General features: G+C 53.7%; 1 protein-coding gene across 4 annotated transcripts in view; it reads left to right on the top strand.

The window, feature by feature from the left end:
• The first annotated feature begins 2303 nt into the window (after positions 1-2303).
• LOC145339751 (uncharacterized) overlaps positions 2304-18272 on the top strand; it is a 29711-nt gene continuing 13742 nt past the window's right edge. Inside the window, exons 1-10 of one of the 4 annotated variants that reach the window (XM_080184278.1) lie at positions 2304-2450; positions 4261-4371; positions 5107-5208; positions 7907-7968; positions 9635-9706; positions 10518-10621; positions 13105-13140; positions 13561-13643; positions 13769-13818; positions 15292-15417. In XM_080184278.1, coding sequence (XP_080040404.1) covers positions 2334-2450; positions 4261-4371; positions 5107-5208; positions 7907-7968; positions 9635-9706; positions 10518-10621; positions 13105-13140; positions 13561-13643; positions 13769-13818; positions 15292-15417 — 863 coding nt within the window. In that variant the 5' untranslated portion in view covers positions 2304-2333. The remainder of the gene's footprint in view (positions 2451-4260; positions 4372-5106; positions 5209-7906; positions 7969-9634; positions 9707-10517; positions 10622-13104; positions 13141-13560; positions 13644-13768; positions 13819-15291; positions 15418-18272) is intronic. The other 3 variants (XM_080184279.1, XM_080184280.1, XM_080184281.1) reach the window with 3 other exon arrangements.

The raw sequence follows: 18272 nt of genomic DNA, 5'->3' as shown, positions 1-18272 counted from the left end.
GCAATGAGTTTATGAGAATTGCATTTTAAAAAAACAAATCACAGCAATCAGAAAGAGCAGGTACAATGCCAAGAGGCTGGAATGCAGTGGGTGTTGAGAGCACTGACTAGTCATAATGATTTGGAGGATAGTTCTGCTACCCTTTCTGCAGAATTGAATATTTATAAGTGACTACGTTCTACATTCCACCTACTAAATTCCATCTACACTTCCCACTGCCTCGGAAAAGCAGTCAGCATAATCGGGGAACCTACGCACTCCGGACATTCTCTCTTCCACCTTCTTCTGTCGGGAAAAAGATACAAAAGTCTGAGATTATGTACTGACTGTCTCTAGAACATCTTCCCTGCTGCCATCAGGCTTTTGAATATACCTAATTTACTCAGAGGGTAGTAAGGGCGTGGAATGCCCTGCCTGCAGCAGTTGTGGACTCGCCAACTTTAAGGGCATTCAGATGGTCAGTGGATAGGCATATGGATAACATTGAAATAGTTTAGGTTAGAGGGTCATTAGATTGGTTCCACTGGTCGGCGCAACACCGAGGGCCGAAGGGCCTGTACTGCGCTGTTATGTTCTAATTCAAGCTGATCTTTCTGTACACCTTGTCTAACACTATATTCTGCACCCTACTTTCCTTCTCCCCAATGTACTCTATGAACAGTATGCTTTGTATAGCACAATAGTTTCCCTTGTATCCCAATAGATGTGATAATAATAAGACAAATAAAATCTACACACTCTTCCAAGGGTCCACATATTTTCTCAGGTCACAATAAGAAGTCTCACAATCACGAGCTTTTGCAGTGCTGCTGCTTCTTATGTTCTTATGTTCTTCACAAGCATGGTATAGACAAAGACACAATTACAGGATAATGGTCGAAATGGAGAGGATCTCCGAGAGGATTGTGACATCATGTTTCTACCAAGATGCAAGAAAGCAGACAAGATCCTGAAAAACTTGCATTCAATCATTGTTTTGTAATTGTGTCTTTGTCTATAGATGCCGTGTTTGTGAACTCAACTCTCTACTCTCCTGATGAAGAAGCAGCGCTGCAAAAGCTCGTCCTACCAAATAAATCTGTTGGACTTTAACCTGATGTTGTGAGACTTCTTACTGTGCCCACCTCAGTCCAATGCTGGCATCTCCACATCAGAGTTTATTTATTAGTCACAAGTAAGGCTTACATTAACACTGCAATGAAGTGACTGTCCAAAGATGAGTGGGTTAGGTTGATTGGCCATGCTAAAATTGCCCCTTACTGTTCTGATGTGTAGGTTAGAGGGATTAGCGGGTAAATATGTAGGAATATGGGGGTAGGGAATGGGTGGGATTGTGGTCGATGCAGACTCAATGGGCTCTTTCTGCACTGTAGGGTTTCTATGATTCTATACTGTGAAGTTCCCCTCATCGCCACACTCTGGCGCCTGTTTGGGTATGCTGAGGAAGAATTTAGCATCCTAACCAGCATGTCTTTCGGACTATAGGTGGAAACCAGAGCACCCGGAGGAAACCCACACAGACATGGGGAGAATGTGCAGACTATGCACAGACAGTGACCCAAGCCGGGAATCGAACCTGGGTCCCTGGCGCTGTGAGGCAGCGCTGCTAAACGTTGTGCCATCCACAGGTACAGGTCAGATTTTGGAAGGGGAGTTGGTGGGGGAGGGTTGAGGGAGAGAAAATGCATGCTACAATCACAGGGGTGCAGAAGGATTAAGCTTGAGGTGGACTGGTAGCAGTTGTGAGCGGTTGTAGTTTTTCTCACCTGTCTCTCCCCATCTGGGAAGAGGGCAAGCAGGGCGGCGGGGGACTACAACACCCAGAAGGCACAGCGCGGAGGGGCGAGTGGGCGGGGGCGGGTCTGGTGTCACTTCCTTTGACAGCAGCCATTTGCTGGGATGCGGGCGTCACTTCCTATCGGGGCGCAGGGGCTTCCGGGACTTGTAGGCGGCGGCGCGCGGGGTATGCCGGAAGTTGTGAGCGGCCCCAGGCGGCGGCGCGCGGGGTATGCCGGAAGTTGTGAGCGGCCCCAGGCGGCGGCGCGGGAGATGTAGTCCACACGCGCATCCGCAGAATGCGTTCAGAGGGCGGGAAAGACTACAGGTCCCGGCATGCCTGGCGATGCGGTCGGGCAGGGCTTTTTTTTCGTCCTGTTTGTTTTGACGGGATTAATGCTCTCTCGGCCTGTTTGGCGCCCACGGCCGCTCGGCTTTGTGGAGCGGAGTTGTCGCTCGGTCTGAGGGGAGCTGGGGGTGGGGGCAGGCCGGGCCGGAGAGGAGCGGTGGTGGGGGGGAGAGGAGGACACAGAGACAGCGGGGGCAGCGCCATCAACATGGCGGCCGGCAATAACCCGCGGAAATTCAGCGAGAAGATCGCCCTCCACAACCAGAAGCAGGCCGAGGAGACGGCGGCCTTCGAGGAGGTGATGATGGAGCTCAACAACTCGCGGGTAAGCGGTCCCCACCCCCCCGGGGGGAAGGAAGTTGCGCGGGCCCGCCCCCTCTACTACAGCCCGGGGCCTAGCGCGCAGGCTGCGGGCCGCATCCTGACTACCAGCCCGGGGGGGGGGCTGGACAGCAGGGAGAGAGGAGAGAGTGACACACACCCTCACACAGAGAGACACACACACACCCTCACACAGAGAGAGAGACACACACACACCCTCACACAGAGAGAGACAAAACCTGACACACACCCTCACACACATCCTTTCACAGAGAGAGACACACACCCTCACACATCCTTTCACAGAGAGAGACACACACCCTCACAGCGAGAGAGATAAAACCTGATACACACCCACACACACATCCTTTCACATTGAGAGAGAGAGACACACACACACACCCTCAACAGTGATAGACACACAAACTCACAGAGTGATACACACCCTCACACAGAGACAGACACACGGTGAGACAGAGTGAGAGACACACACCCTCACACAGAGAAAAACATTCTCACAGAGTGACACACATCCTGACACAGAGTGAGAGATGCATACCCTCACACACACCCTGACACAGAGAAAGAGTGAGAGACACATATCCTCACACACAGTGAGACAGAGTGAGCGACATGTAGCCTAACACACTCACAGAGTGGGACACAGACATACCCTCACACACTGAGACACATGCAGTGAGTCACAGAATGAGACACATGTTCACATACAGGCACATGCCTGGACACACAGTGTACTGACAAAAGGAGCTTTACTCTGTATCTAACCCCGTGCTGTACCTGTCCTGGGAGTGTTTGATGGGGACAGTGTAGAGGGAGCTTTACTCTGTATCTAACCCTGTGCTGTACCTGTCCTGGGAGTGTTTGATGTGGGGACAGTATAGAGGGAGCTTTACTCTGTATCTAACCCTGTGCTGTACCTGTCCCGGGAGTGTTTGATGGGGACAGTGTAGAGGGAGCTTTACTCTGTATCTAACCCCGTGCTGTACCTGTCCTGGGAGTGTTTGATGTGGGGACAGTATAGAGGGAGCTTTACTCTGTATCTAACCCCATGCTGTACCTGTCCTGGGAGTGTTTGATGGGGACAGTGTAGAGGGAGCTTTACTCTGTATCTAATCCCGTGCTGTACCTGTCCTGGGAGTGTTTGATGGGGGGACAGTGTAGAGGGAGCTTTACTCTGTATCTAACCCCGTGCTGTACCTGTCCTGGGAGTGTTTGATGGGGACAGTGTAGAGGGAGCTTTACTCTGTATCTAACCCTGTGCTGTACCTGTCCTGGGAGTGTTTGATGCTGACAGTCCTTCACTGTGTGTGTAATGCTGGATGTGCTTACGTCTTGGCCAGATGTGTTTCTTGAATGGATCGTAAGACATGGGAGCAGACGAAGGCCACTCTACCCATCAAATCTGCTCCGCCATGTAATCATGGCTGATATTTTTCTCAACCCCACTCTCCTGTCTTTTCCCCTTGGCGTCTGATCCCCTTTTTAATCAAGAACCTATCTATCTCCATCGTACAGATACTCAATGACCTATAGCAGCCATTCTACCTGATTATTGTTGTATTTTTCCAGTTTATGTTGCTGTTTGTGTTGTTTGCCAATGCTGGAATGTGCGCCTTTGTGCTTGCTCTGGGACAGTACAATGTGTCAATTTGTGTCTCTGACTTTAAGAGAAGCTAAGGTTTGATTGAATTTCCATGGGTGTTCTGATTGTCCTCCTTTCCATCTGTGTGCCACCTCTGGATTTTTGTGCCAGTGTGACGATGTAAATGTGACCTGTGTTTTTCTTGCCTCAGTTGCAGGCTCAGAAGGTACACCAGCTCCGCCTGTCACACACTCGAGGGCCATACTACGGTGGCTCGCTGCCAAACGTCAACGCCATTTCCAACAATGCCACCGAGTTCCAGGTATTCACACTGTGGGAATCATGGGCGAGGTGATCACAGCTGGGGCAACGCGGTGGCACAATGGTTAGCACTGCTGTCTCACAGCGCCAGGGACCCAGGTTCGATTCCCGGCTTGGGTCACTGCCTGTATGGAGTTTGCACGTTCTCCCCGTGTCTGCGTGAGTTTCCTTCAGGTGCTCCGGTTTCCTCCCACAGCCTGAAAATGTGTGGGTTAGGTGGATTGGCCGTGCTAAATTGTCCCTTAGTGTCAGGGGGATTAGCAAGGGTAAATACATGTGGTTATGGGGATAGGACCTGGGTGGGATTGTGGTCAGTGCAGACTCGATGGGCCGAATGGCTTCCTCCTGTACCATAGGGATTCTGATTGTAAGATTGCTGAGCATGTTTGTACATTTTCTCTTTGGTTGGGGATCACTGTCTTCACAGAGTTGTCACATCTTCATTTGGTTGAAATTTCAAATCAGTTATTTAAAGTCAGGTGTTGCTTAGACTTTTAAACAACAAGTCATGGAATCACGGGCTGCAAGACTCACTCCACAGACCTGAGAACAAAATCAAAGCATCATTCCAGCGCCGAGGGGGGCGCCGCGCTGCGGGAGGGTCGGCGCCGTGGGCGTTGATATCTGGTTGAGTGTCTTCTCCTGCTGGGGCTTGTGGGCCAGAATCTCTGATGATTAATGACCTTGCTGAATATTGTGTGCGTTTGCAATTGATTTAATTTTCAATCTCTTCCAGAGCCCGTTCAACTCAGCGTTGGACTCCAGTCGCGGCACCCGCCATCATGGATTGGTGGAAAGGGTACAGAGAGCGAGGCTGATGTCCCCTCACAGGCGACAGATATCCTTTTTTATCGGTGTTTTCCTGCTCCGTCTTTTTAACTCGTTCCCTCCACCACCGACGCACGGCCGTGTGTACCATCTACAAGATGCACTGCAGTGACTCGCCAAGGCTCCTTTGACAACACCTTGCAAACCTGCCACCTCTACCATCTAGAAGGACAAGGGGCAGTCCAGTATGGGAAACAAGTTCCCCTCCACGTAGCTTCGCACTCGGAGCAGGGACTAGATTGACTGTCCCTCCATTGTGGTCTGGTCCAAGTCCTGGAACCTGCTCCCTAACAGTGCTGTGTGTGTACCTGGATTAGACCGTTAGAGAAAGGAACAGGAGGAGGCCATTCAGCCCTTTGAGCCTGCTGGGCCATTTGATAAGATCATGACCAATCTAACACTCAGTTCCGCTTCTCTGTCTTATCTCTGCAACCTTTAATCCCGGGACTGATTACAAACCACCTCAGCTTTGGAAAGGTTCAAGGAGTCAGCCTGCGCATCTTCCTGGGGTAAAGAATTCCAAAGATCCACTGCTCTGAGTGAAGAAATTCTTCCACAAATCTGTCTTAAATGAGCACCCCCTTATTCTGAAGCTTATTTATTAGTGTCACAATGAGGCTTACATTAACACTGCAATGAAGTTACTGTGTAAATATCCTAGTCGCCCCACTCCAGTGCCTGTTTGGGTACATTGAAGAAGAACTTAGCGCAGCCAGTGCACCCTAACCAGCACGTCTTTCAGACTGGAGACCCAGACTGACACGGGGGAGAATGTGCAAACTCCACACACACACTGACCCAAGCAGGGATTTGAACCCGGGTCGCTGGCGCTGTGAGGCAGCAGTGCGATCCATCAACCCATCCACTGACTCTGTCCACGCTTCCCACTGCCTCGGGGAAAAGCAGCCAGTATGATCAAGGACCCCCCCACACACCCCGGACATTCTCTCTTCCACCTTCTCCCTTCGGGAAAAAGATACAAAAGTCTGAAGTCACGTACCGACCGACTCAAGAACAGCTTCTTCCCTGCTGCCGTTAGATTTTTGAATGGACCTATCTTGCATTAAGCTGATCTTTCTCTATGCTATGACTGTAACACTACATTCTGCACCCTCTCCTTTCCTTCTCTATGAACGGTATGCTTTGTCCCTATCAAGCACAGGAAACAATATTTTTCATTGTATCACAATACACGTGACAATAATAAAACAAATCTAATCAGTGTTAACCATTGTGTCCCCGTGCTGCCCACTCTGCGACTCAGAATAGAACCCCCCCGCCCCCCTGCAACATTTACCCTTTTGATCCACAGAATCTTAAATGTTTGTCATGTTGCCTGTAATTTTTCTGAACTGCAAGGAGTACAGACCTTGCAGCTTATTCTTTCCCTATATGTCTTCCATACCCAGGATCGTCCTAGTAAACATACTCTGTACTGCCTCCAGTGATAATACAACTCCCCTTCAATAAGGGGATCAAAACTGTACACGGTATTTGAAATGTGGCCTCGCTGCTACCTTGTACAGTTGCAGCATTACTTCCTCCTTTTATGCACCCCTGAAACTAAAAGCCTACTTTCCGTTCCCCTTCCCTCTCACCTTCTGCACCTGTACACTAGCTTTCTGGGTCTCCTAACAAGGATCCCCATGTCCCTTTGTCCTACAGCATCTCGCAGTCTTTTTGCATTCAGCTAATACATAGAAACCGGAAGCAGGAGGAGGCCGTTCAGCCCTTCCAGCCTGCTCCGCCATTCATTACGATCACGGCTGATCATCGAATTTAATATCCTGACCCCTTCCCCCCACCCCGCATATCCCTTGATCCCTTTAGCCCCAGGAGCTATATCTAATTCCTTCTTGAAACCACACAATGTTTTGGCCTCAGCTACTTTCTGTGGGAGTGAATTCCACACATTCACCACCCTCTGGGTGAAGAAATTTCTCCTTACCTCAGTTCTAAAAGGTTTACCCCTTATCGTCAAACTATGACCCCGAGTTCTGGACCCCCCACCATCGGGAACATTTTTTCTGAATCCACCCTGTCTAACCCTGTTAGAATTTTATAAGTTTCGATGAGATCCCCTCTCACTCTTTTCTAAACTCCAGTGAATATAATCCTAACTGACTTATTCTCTCCTCATATGACAGACCTGCCATCCCAGGAATCAGCCTGGGAAACTTCCGCTGTGCTCCCTCTATAGCAGAGACATCCTTCCTCAGATGAGCAGTGGTTAGCACTGCTGCTTCACAGCCCCAGGGACCCAAGTTCAATTCCAGCCTCGAGTCACTGTCTGTATGCAGCCTGCACGTTCTCCCTATGTCTGTGTGGGTTTCTTCCAGGTGCTCCGGTTTCCTCCCACAGTCCGAAAGATGTATAGGTTAGGCTGATTGACCATGCTAAATTGACCCCAGTGTCAGGGGGATTAGCAGGGTAAATGTATGGGGTTATGGGAATAGGGCCTGGGTGGGATTGTGGTTGGTACAGACTTGATGGGCTGAATGGCCTCCTTCTGTGCTATGTGATTCTATCCTACGTAAGGAGACCAAAACTGTGCACAATATTCCAGGTGTGGCCTCACCAACGCCTTATACAATTGCAGCAAAACATCCCTATCCCTATACTCAAATCGTACACTTTCCACTCGGGGTACAGTGTTACTTCCCCCCCCCCCCGCCCCCGAAGCTAAGTTCCTTGACTATCTTGTGCACGTTGACAGTTCCCCGTACAGCTCTGCCTACTTGTCTCCACCCCCGGATACCAGCTGGAGAAGGTAAGGAGTTTGCTGTTCTATTTCCCTGCTCTCTTGTCCCAGGTTGCGGTGATGGGATTAATTGCCTGAAGCACGGAGGTCTCTCAGAGGGACAAGCCCAGATGAAGCTCCTCTGCTGCCGGTGGGAGGTTGCAGTCACTCTTAGGTGGAATTTTTCCACTGCAAATTATATTTTAAACATAGATACTTAGAAAGTTGACCAGATCCGTAAGCAGATGTGAAATGGTGAATGTTCTTTGCCAGATGGTGGGTGCAGGTTGTTGGGGGTTGTGTGGTTTGTATTTGATGAGTAACATCTGGTGGATTGTTGGAAGCAATGGCTCAGTTCCTAAACATTGGTGTTTGCACCAACTCTCCTTCCAGCTGATGAGGAGCTGGAAGCTGCAGTCTTGTGATAGTTTCCTTGCTGCCCCAGCTGTGAAGAACTCCAGATAGACTGCAGTCACTCTGGCAGCAACAGCAGACCTGGCTGGAGCTGGCCACACAGTGTCACTGTGTCCTGGTGGTCCCTCAGTCACTGTAACACTTCCTCCTCTCTCTCTCCAGCCCTTAGACTGGATGTGATTATGGTCTTGACTGGTGCAAGTCTGCTCTCTCACTTTGTCTTCGAAGAGGAAGTTTGGACGCAGGGTTTCTGGAGTGTTTTCCTGGCTTGTTGAGTCTGTTGCCATTGTGCCTGTCTGGGTTGGCTTGTTACTCTTGGGTTGGGTCTCTGGTCAGTTCCTGCCCTGCTGGACTGTGATCTGGATGCATCAACCTTTTCCATTCCTCTCTGTTTGGTATCTCTCTCCCTTCTGCCATCTCTGCACCTTGGATGTTTTCTCTCTGCCTCTGGGCTGTGAACTGCCTTTTACTGCACCTTGCTTTACCTTGTTACTCTTCATTTTCACTCACATCTCTGGAGGAGGGAGCTCAGTGTATTGTTCCTGCTCTCTGGGCACGTGGTCAATGGGAACTGTGTTCGTATGATAGAATACGCAGGCCAGAAAGAGGCCATTTGGCCTATCATGCCTGGGGTAGCCCTTTGAAACAGCAATCCGATTGCATTGCAGTCCCATTCCTGCACTTTGTCTAGAACCGAACAATTTAATCAGGATTCTCCTGTCAGCTTTACACAGCAGGCAACATGGCAGGAAGGATTCTCTCACTTTCCCTACACAAACTCTGGGTCATTCAGCCCGTTAACACCAGGCTCTGAACTGCTTTCCTGCACAGCGCTGACCGTGAGCGGTCCTGGCACTGCCCCCCAGCCGATACCCTTTTGCACACGAGCCACCTGCTCACTGAATGACACAGAGGGTTTGGGGGATTGATTCTTCGTGACTGCAAGGACATACGGAATAGGGAAAGATCTGAAACCGTCACTCCCTGTGACCCTTATCAACACTGCCTTTGGGAGATTGCCTTCCTTAATGCTGAGTGTCTAATCTCCACTTGGCCCCCCTCGCCCCCTCCCCTCTACCACCCCCACGTTTCTCCCTGTCCTTGTGTGTGTGTGTCTGCCTCCCGTAGCCTGCGACACTCTTGTTGCTGTGCTGTCGCTCAGCCTTCAGTTCTTGTGAATATGGGAGCCTCTGTCCTCTCCTCCCCTGTGCCGGGGCCTGTCTCTCCATCCTGTTTGAACCATGTCTTTAATGTAGTTTATTTCTTTCTCCCCCACGTTAAGGAACGCCCCAGCTTGGTGCAACTTCCCCATGGAGAAAGGACATCGCTTCGGATTGAGCTCGACCCTGAACAGGTGATCTGTTTGTCCTTCTCGGCAGTCCCTCCGCACACAGTGCACATTGCCAGGGTAGAGGAACACTTCAATCATCCTGTCCCCGGGGCTGTTTCGAATACAGCCTGCCTGATGGAGTGAGATACCTCCACACGCTGCTGCTTTCCAGGGGCATGAGCTCCCAGTCAGAGCTGCTTGTTCTGTGGGGAAAGTATAGCGAGCTCCTGTACGAAATCTACTCTCTGCACTTATCCCCTCATCACTGCAAATGGGACTTGGTTAGTTCCAGGCGGAGATTCTGGTCGTCAGCAGCAGATCTGTCACTATCCTCAGGGGAATAATGGAGTTATTCTCTTAGTTGTACTCCATTCTGAGGCAGGGCCTGGGGTGTTTGTGTGAATATTCTTTTCTCTCTGTCTGTCTCTCTCTTTCTCACACTCTATCTCTGGCTGTCACTCTGTCTGTGCCCCTCCTCACTTTGCCCATCCACCCCGCCCCCCCCCCCCTACTCTTTGCCCCCCCACTCTCTGTGTCCCCCTCTTCCGCGTCTCTCTGTGTCTCTGTCTCTCCCCCTTCTCTCCCTCCCTCCCCGCTTCCCACTCCCTCCTCCCTCCCCCTTCCCCCCTCCCACATCCCCCCCATCCCTCTGGGTCCCCTTCTCCCCACTCCCCTCTCTGTCAGTCCCCCTCCCTTTCTTTCTCTCCCCGATCCCCCCCCGACCCTTGTTCCAGGTTCCCACGGACTATTCCCTCTTGGTTACACTGGGATGTCTGCTCTCCTCCTATTTGTGTCTGGTGTTCTGTTGACCGGTTTACTTGGATTCTTTTTACAGAACAAACTCTGACTCCGCGCTTCACACCAGTGTGACCAATCCGAATGCAGCCAGTCCGTTCACCAGCCCAGGCCAGACAGCGCTGAGCCACACCAAAAGAAGCGGTAAGTTTCTCCATGGAAACTCTCCGTCTGTAAATGGATGCATTTTCAGACCACAACACTGAGCTGTGTAGCAAGAGCTGGGCTCTGTCTCATTCCCTGGTTCGTGGGATAACTGAACTGCCCAGGGACCTGGGTGGAACTGGACACAGCCCCTTCACTCCCAGGACAGGTACAGCACGGGGTTAGATACAGGGTAAAGCTCCCTCTACACTGTCCCCCATCAAACACTCCCAGGACAGGTACAGCATGGTTTAGATACAGAGTAAAGCTCCCTCTACACTGTCCCCCATCAAACACTCCCAGGACAGGTACAGCACGGGGTTAGATACAGAGTAAAGCTCCCTCTACACTGTCCCCCATCAAACACTCCCAGGACAGGTACAGCATGGTTTAGATACAGAGTAAAGCTCCCTCTACACTGTCCCCCCATCAAACACTCCCAGGACAGGTACAGCATGGGGTTAGATACAGAGTAAAGCTCCCTCGACACTGTCCCCCATCAAACACTCCCAGGGCAGGTACAGCACGGGGTTAAATATATAGTGATGCGTTCTGTGTTTTACATCTCAGTGCTGTAAGGTTGGAAGGTTCTTGGTGAATAGATACTGTGATTGAGTTGCTTGTGTAATTATACCTCACAGTGTGATGCTTGATTAATGTTGCGACATCAGAGTAACCCGTGTGTGAAATGTTGGTCTATTCTATCCCTTTTGGGAAGTAACTGAGGCGAGAATTTCTCTCACTCGACCTGCAGTGGGCTTCCTGAACATCTGGCGACAGTCGAGAGAATGGCTATTTCCAAAAATAAACTGAATAGAAATATGAAACTGAGGACCCACAGGGGTTAGGTACAGACTAAAGCTGTACTCTGCAGTGCGGCACAGTGACACAGTGGGTTCACACTGCTGTCTCACAGCGCCAGGGACCCAGGTTCGATTCCCAGCAGCACAGTGACACAGTGGGTTCACACTGCTGTCTCACAGCGCCAGGGACCCAGGTTCGATTCCCAGCAGCACGGTGACACAGTGGGTTAGCACTGCTGTCTCACAGCGCCAGGGACCCAGGTTCGATTCCCAGCAGCACAGTGACACAGTGGGTTCACACTGCTGTCTCACAGCGCCAGGGACCCAGGTTCGATTCCCAGCAGCACGGTGACACAGTGGGTTAGCACTGCTGTCTCACAGTGCCAGGGACCCAGGTTCGATTCCCAGCAGCACAGTGACACAGTGGGTTCACACTGCTGTCTCACAGTGCCAGGGACCTGGGTTCGATTCCCAGCAGCACGGTGACACTGTGGGTTCACACTGCTGCCTCACAGCGCCAGGGACCCGGGTTCGATTCCCAGCAGCACGGTGACACAGTGGGTTTGCACTGCTGTCTCACAGCGCCAGGGACCCGGGTTTGATTCCCAGCAGCACGGTGACACTGTGGGTTCGCACTGCTGCCTCACAGCGCCAGAGACCCGGGTTCGATTCCCAGCAGCACGGTGACACAGTGGGTTAGCACTGCTGCCTCACAGCGCCAGGGACCCGGGTTCGATTCCCAGCAGCACGGTGACACAGTGGGTTAGCACTGCTGCCTCACAGCGCCAGGGACCCGGGTTCGATTCCCAGCAGCACGGTGACACAGTGGGTTAGCACTGCTGTCTCACAGTGCCAGGGACCCGGGTTCGATTCCCAGCAGCACGGTGACACAGTGGGTTAGCGCTGCTGTCTCACAGCACCAGGGACCCGGGTTCGATTCCTAGCAGCACGGTGACACAGTGGGTTAGCACTGCTGCCTCACAGCGCCAGGGACCTGGGTTCGATTCCCAGCTTGGGTCCCTGACTGTGCGACGTTTGCATGTTCTCCCCATGTCTGCGTGGGTTTCCTCCGGGTGCTCCGGTTCCCTCCCACAGTCTGAAAGACGTGCTGGTTAGGGTATATTGGCTGTGCTAAATTCTTCCTCGGTGTACCTGAACAGGTGCCAGAGTGTGGTGACTAGGGGATTTTCACAATTCATTGCAGTGTTAGTGTAGGCCTACTTGTGATACTAATAAATAAAAGCTATTGGGAAAAGAGAGGATTGAGTCGAACTGGATAAATCTTTCTGATAGACAGCACTGGGCAATGTGGCCTCTTTCTGTGCAGTTTGTTTCATTGATTCCACTTCCATTTGGAAGAACAAGGGGCAGCAGATACATGGGGAATGCCACCCCTAAGAGTTCCCCTCCCAGCCACTCACCATCCTGGCTTGGAACTCTATCGGCCATTCCTTCACAGTCACTGGGTCAAAATCCTGGAATTCCCTCCTGAACGGCAGTGTGGGTCAACCCACAGCACGTGGACTGCAGCGATTCAAGAAGGCAGCTCACCATCACCTTCTCAAGGGGTAACTAGGGATGGGCAATAAATGCTGGCGCAGCCAGCGACGCCCATGTCCCACAGATGAATTTTAAAAATTTCTCCATCATTCTTAACCTTTATTTTCCTTTTATCAACAGGTTTACTGGATGGGGAACTGATCAGTTATGGGAAAGGTGAGTGAGTCTGCAGCATGCCTGGTCTAGACTGAGTCTGTGCAGGGCAAACCCCTGGATTTGGCAGGAACTGTAAGGGGTGAAGCTTTCACTCTCCGTGCTGCCCCCCCCCCAGCCTGGCCCCTCCCTGCCTGCGTGCTGCTGCCCCCCCCCCCCCCCCCCCCCCCCCGGCCTGGCCCCTCCCTGCCTGCGTGCCCCCCCCCACCGGCACCAGCCCAACCTCTCCCTGCCCACGTGCTGCTGCCCCCACCCCCCCCGGCCCGCCCCCTCCCTGCCCGCGTGCTGCTGGCCCCCAGCCCCTCCCTGCCCACATGCTAACAGGAGTGCAGATGAACGCAGACCCACACGTTCTCTGTAACGGACTGATTTACAGCCTCTGTCTGCGCAGCCCCCGTAACTTCTTCCTACTTTGCCTTCCAGGTTTGCCGTTCTCTGTGCCGCCCCAGGATAATATCCAAGATGAGGAGAAACCGCTGCCCAAGGCTGTGTGGGATACCAGGAAGGTGAGGTTCAGTGTGGTTCTGTGTAGAAAGAATTGACACACTGTCCGTTAGACCTTGTCAAAAAAGACAAGGTGTTTTTTGATGCGGAGACCGCGTCAAACTCATCCCAATCTGTTGTTTTGCAGGTACAGAGTGTGACGTCAAGACCCAAATCCTGTGAGGTACCCGGCATCAAGTAAGTCTCATATCAAAGGATGCTTTTCAAAATTCGAGATGTAATAGAGCTTTCATTCACACCAGATAGACTCACATGTTACCATAGCCTGTATCTAACCCTGTGCTGTACCTGTCCTGGGAGTGTTTGATGGGGGGACAGTGTAGAGGGAGCTTTACTCTGTATCTAACCCCGTGCTGTACCTGTCCTGGGAGTGTTTGATGGGGACAGTGTAGAGGGAGCTTTACTCTGTATCTAACCCCATGCTGTACCTGTCCTGGGAGTGTTTGATGGGGGGACAGTGTAGAGGGAGCTTTACTCTGTATCTAACCCCGTGCTGTACCTGTCCTGGGAGTGTTTGATGGGGGGACAGTGTAGAGGGAGCTTTACTCTGTATCTAACCCCGTGCTGTACCTGTCCTGGGAGTGTTTGATGGGGGGACAGTGTAGAGGGAGCTTTACTCTGTATCTAACCCTGTGCTGTACCTGTCCTGGGAGTGTTTGATGGGGGGACAGTGTAGAGGGAGCTTTACTCTGTATCTAACCCTGTGCTGTACCTGTCCTGGGAGTGTTTGATGGGGACAGTGTAGAGGGAGCTTTACTCTGTATCTAACCCTGTGCTGTACCTGTCCTGGGAGTGTTTGATGGGGACAGTGTAGAGGGTGATTTACTCTGTATCTAACCCCGTGCTGTACCTGTCCTGGGAGTGTTTGATGGGGGGACAGTGTAGAGGGAGTTTTATATCTAGTGATAAATGCAGGCGAAGTGTATGATGATTGTGAGTTGTGGAGCGCCCTCGTGCAGCCTGTACCTCTCCTGTCCTGTTAGGGTTGTCCTGATGAAAACAGTTGTGGTTCACATAGTTGCTGTATGATATCTGTACATCCTTGCCCCGTAACCCAGCCACTTCTGCTTCTGGTTGTGACCGTGATAGCCTGATGGGCCAAATGGCCTCACACACTGTAGGAACTCTATGATTTCTGAGTTTTGGCTTCTGGCCCAGTTATTGGCCGGTGTGAGGAGTTGGGGGGGGTAGTGTCAGGATCTTGTGAACGGTGCTTCCCGTTGCGCTGTCTGTTTGAGTCAGTTCATTTCCCTGTCACCTGTCCTGTCCTGTCGGTGCTGTCCCAGGTCCGGCTCTCACAGCTCCCCAGTGTCCCACCGAGGACCCACACTGCCCAGGCAGGTGGGGAAAAGCAGCTGGAACCCCAGCCAGTGCTGCTGCCTTTCTAATGGAGGGGATCCTGGAGAACCCTGCCCTCAGCTCAGCAGCAGGATACAGGCCTGTCCTGTGCTGCCTGGGTGAGACATTCTTCTTGTCCATCCCAGGGGTCCATTCTGGTCTGTCGGAGGGTGTTGAGGTGGGGGGGGTGATGTGGTTATGGAAGGTGGGGGGGAGAGAGGGGTGGGAGTGTATCTGGCCTCTCACCTGTCCAGCTGGGGTATCGGATAGCAGGACGGCAGCTGACACTCTGTATATGTCCACCCCCTGCAGCAACGTCCGGCCACTGTTCCCTGACTATGGAGCAGCACTGCCTTCGCAAGCTCTGGACGACTCCATGACCTGCTCACCACCCGCCCAGCAGAAGGACGATCTGTGGAGGCGAGCGACTAAGAAGGGGCAAGTCAAACCATCGAGAGATGCGGCAAACTGCTTGTCCCACCCCCTTCCTGGGGGAGGGGGCAACAATAGCCCTCATGGCTGTTTTAGGACAAGTTCCCCCTCCCCACCCTCACTGGTACAGAGGGGTCTGTGTGATCGGTGTGGGACAGGTTCCCCCTTCCCCACCCTCACTGGTACAGAGGGGTCTGTGTGATCGGTGTGGGACCCTCCCCACCCTCACTGGTACAGAGGGGTCTGTGTGATCGGTGTGGGACAGGTTCCCCCTCCCCACCCTCACTGGTACAGAGGGGTCTGGGTGATCGGTGTGGGACCCTCCCCACCCTCACTGGTACAGAGGGGTCTGTGTGATCGGTGTGGGACCCTCCCCACCCTCACTGGTACAGAGGGGTCTGTGTGATCGGTGTGGGACCCTCCCCACCCTCACTGGTACAGAGGGGTCTGTGTGATCGGTGTGGGACCCTCCCCACCCTCACTGGTACAGAGGGGTCTGGGTGATTGGTATGGGACCCTCCCCACCCTCGCTGGTACAGAGGGGTCTGTGTGATCGGTGTGGGACCCTCCCCACCCTCACTGGTACAGAGGGGTCTGTGTGATCGGTGTGGGACCCTCCCCACCCTCACTGGTACAGAGGGGTCTGTGTGATCGGTGTGGGACCCTCCCCACCCTCACTGGTACAGAGGGGTCTGTGTGATCGGTGTGGGACCCTCCCCACCCTCACTGGTACAGAGGGGTCTGTGTGATCGGTGTGGGACCCTCCCCACCCTCACTGGTACAGAGGGGTCTGTGTGATCGGTGTGGGACCCTCCCCACCCTCACTGGTACAGAGGGGTCTGTGTGATCGGTGTGGGACCCTCCCCACCCTCACTGGTACAGAGGGGTCTGTGTGATCGGTGTGGGACCCTCCCCACCCTCACTGGTACAGAGGGGTCTGTGTGATCGGTGTGGGACCCTCCCCACCCTCACTGGTACAGAGGGGTCTGGGTGATTGGTGTGGGACCCTCCCCACCCTCACTGGTACAGAGGGGTCTGTGTGATCGGTGTGGGACCCTCCCCACCCTCACTGGTACAGAGGGGTCTGGGTGATTGGTGTGGGACCCTCCCCACCCTCACTGGTACAGAGGGGTCTGTGTGATCGGTGTGGGACCCTCCCCACCCTCACTGGTACAGAGGGGTCTGGGTGATTGGTGTGGGACCCTCCCCACCCTCACTGGTACAGAGGGGTCTGTGTGATCGGTGTGGGACCCTCCCCACCCTCACTGGTACAGAGGGGTCTGGGTGATTGGTGTGGGACCCTCCCCACCCTCACTGGTACAGAGGGGTCTGGGTGATTGGTGTGGGACCCTCCCCACCCTCGCTGGTACAGAGGGGTCTGGGTGATTGGTGTGGGACCCTCCCCACCCTCGCTGGTACAGAGGGGTCTGGGTGATTGGTGTGGGACCCTCCCCACCCTCGCTGGTACAGAGGGGTCTGGGTGATTGGTGTGGGACCCTCCCCACCCTCACTGGTACAGAGGGGTCTGGGTGATTGGTGTGGGACCTTCCCCATCCTCACTGGTACAGAGGGGTCTGGGTGATCGGTGTGGGACCCTCCCCACCCTCACTGGTACAGAGGGGTCTGTGTGATCGGTGTGGGACCCTCCCCACCCTCACTGGTACAGAGGGGTCTGTGTGATCGGTGTGGGACCCTCCCCACCCTCACTGGTACAGAGGGGTCTGTGTGATCGGTGTGGGACCCTCCCCACCCTCACTGGTACAGAGGGGTCTGTGTGATCGGTGTGGGACAGGTTCCCCCTTCCCCACCCTCACTGGTACAGAGGGGTCTGTGTGTGATCGGTGTGGGACCCTCCCCACCCTCACTGGTACAGAGGGGTCTGTGTGATCGGTGTGGGACAGCTTCCCTCTCCCCATCCTCACTGGTACAGAGGGGTCTGTGTGATCGGTGTGGGACCCTCCCCACCCTCGCTGGTACAGAGGGGTCTGTGTGATCGGTGTGGGACAGGTTCCCCCTTCCCCACCCTCACTGGTACAGAGGGGTCTGTGTGATCGGTGTGGGACAGGTTCCCCCTCCCCACCCTCGCTGGTACAGAGGGGTCTGTGTGATCGGTGTGGGACCCTCCCCACCCTCACTGGTACAGAGGGGTCTGTGTGATCGGTGTGTGACCCTCCCCACCCTCACTGGTACAGAGGGGTCTGTGTGATCGGTGTGGGACCCTCCCCACCCTCGCTGGTACAGAGGGGTCTGTGTGATCGGTGTGGGACCCTCCCCACCCTCGCTGGTACAGAGGGGTCTGTGTGATCGGTGTGGGACAGGTTCCCCCTTCCCCACCCTCACTGGTACAGAGGGGTCTGTGTGATCGGTGTGGGACAGGTTCCCCCTTCCCCACCCTCACTGGTACAGAGGGGTCTGTGTGATCGGTGTGGGACAGGTTCCCCCTTCCCCACCCTCGCTGGTACAGAGGGGTCTGTGTGATCGGTGTGGGACAGGTTCCCCCCCGCTGGGTTTGGGTGTTCGGTGTGGGACAGGTTCCCCCCCGCTGGGTTTGGGTGTTCGGTGTGGGACAGGTTCCCCCCCCGCTGGGTTTGGGTGTTCGGTGTGGGACAGGTTTCCCCCCGCTGGGTTTGGGTGTTCGGTGTGGGACAGGTTCCCCCCGGCTGGGTTTGGGTGTTCGGTGTGGGACAGGTTCCCCCCCGCTGGGTTTGGGTGTTCGGTGTGGGACAGGTTCCCCCCCGCTGGGTTTGGGTGTTCGGTGTGGGACAGGTTTCCCCCCGCTGGGTTTGGGTGTTCGGTGTGGGACAGGTTCCCCCCGGCTGGGTTTGGGTGTTCGGTGTGGGACAGGTTCCCCCCCGCTGGGT

The sequence above is a fragment of the Carcharhinus amblyrhynchos genome, unplaced genomic scaffold, assembly GCF_965287045.1.
Source record: "Carcharhinus amblyrhynchos unplaced genomic scaffold, sCarAmb.v2.hapA scaffold_653, whole genome shotgun sequence".
In the NCBI taxonomy this organism is placed as follows: domain Eukaryota; kingdom Metazoa; phylum Chordata; class Chondrichthyes; order Carcharhiniformes; family Carcharhinidae; genus Carcharhinus; species Carcharhinus amblyrhynchos.
Note: the sequence above shows the minus strand (reverse complement) of the source record. Positions and strands in the feature narration are given on the sequence as shown.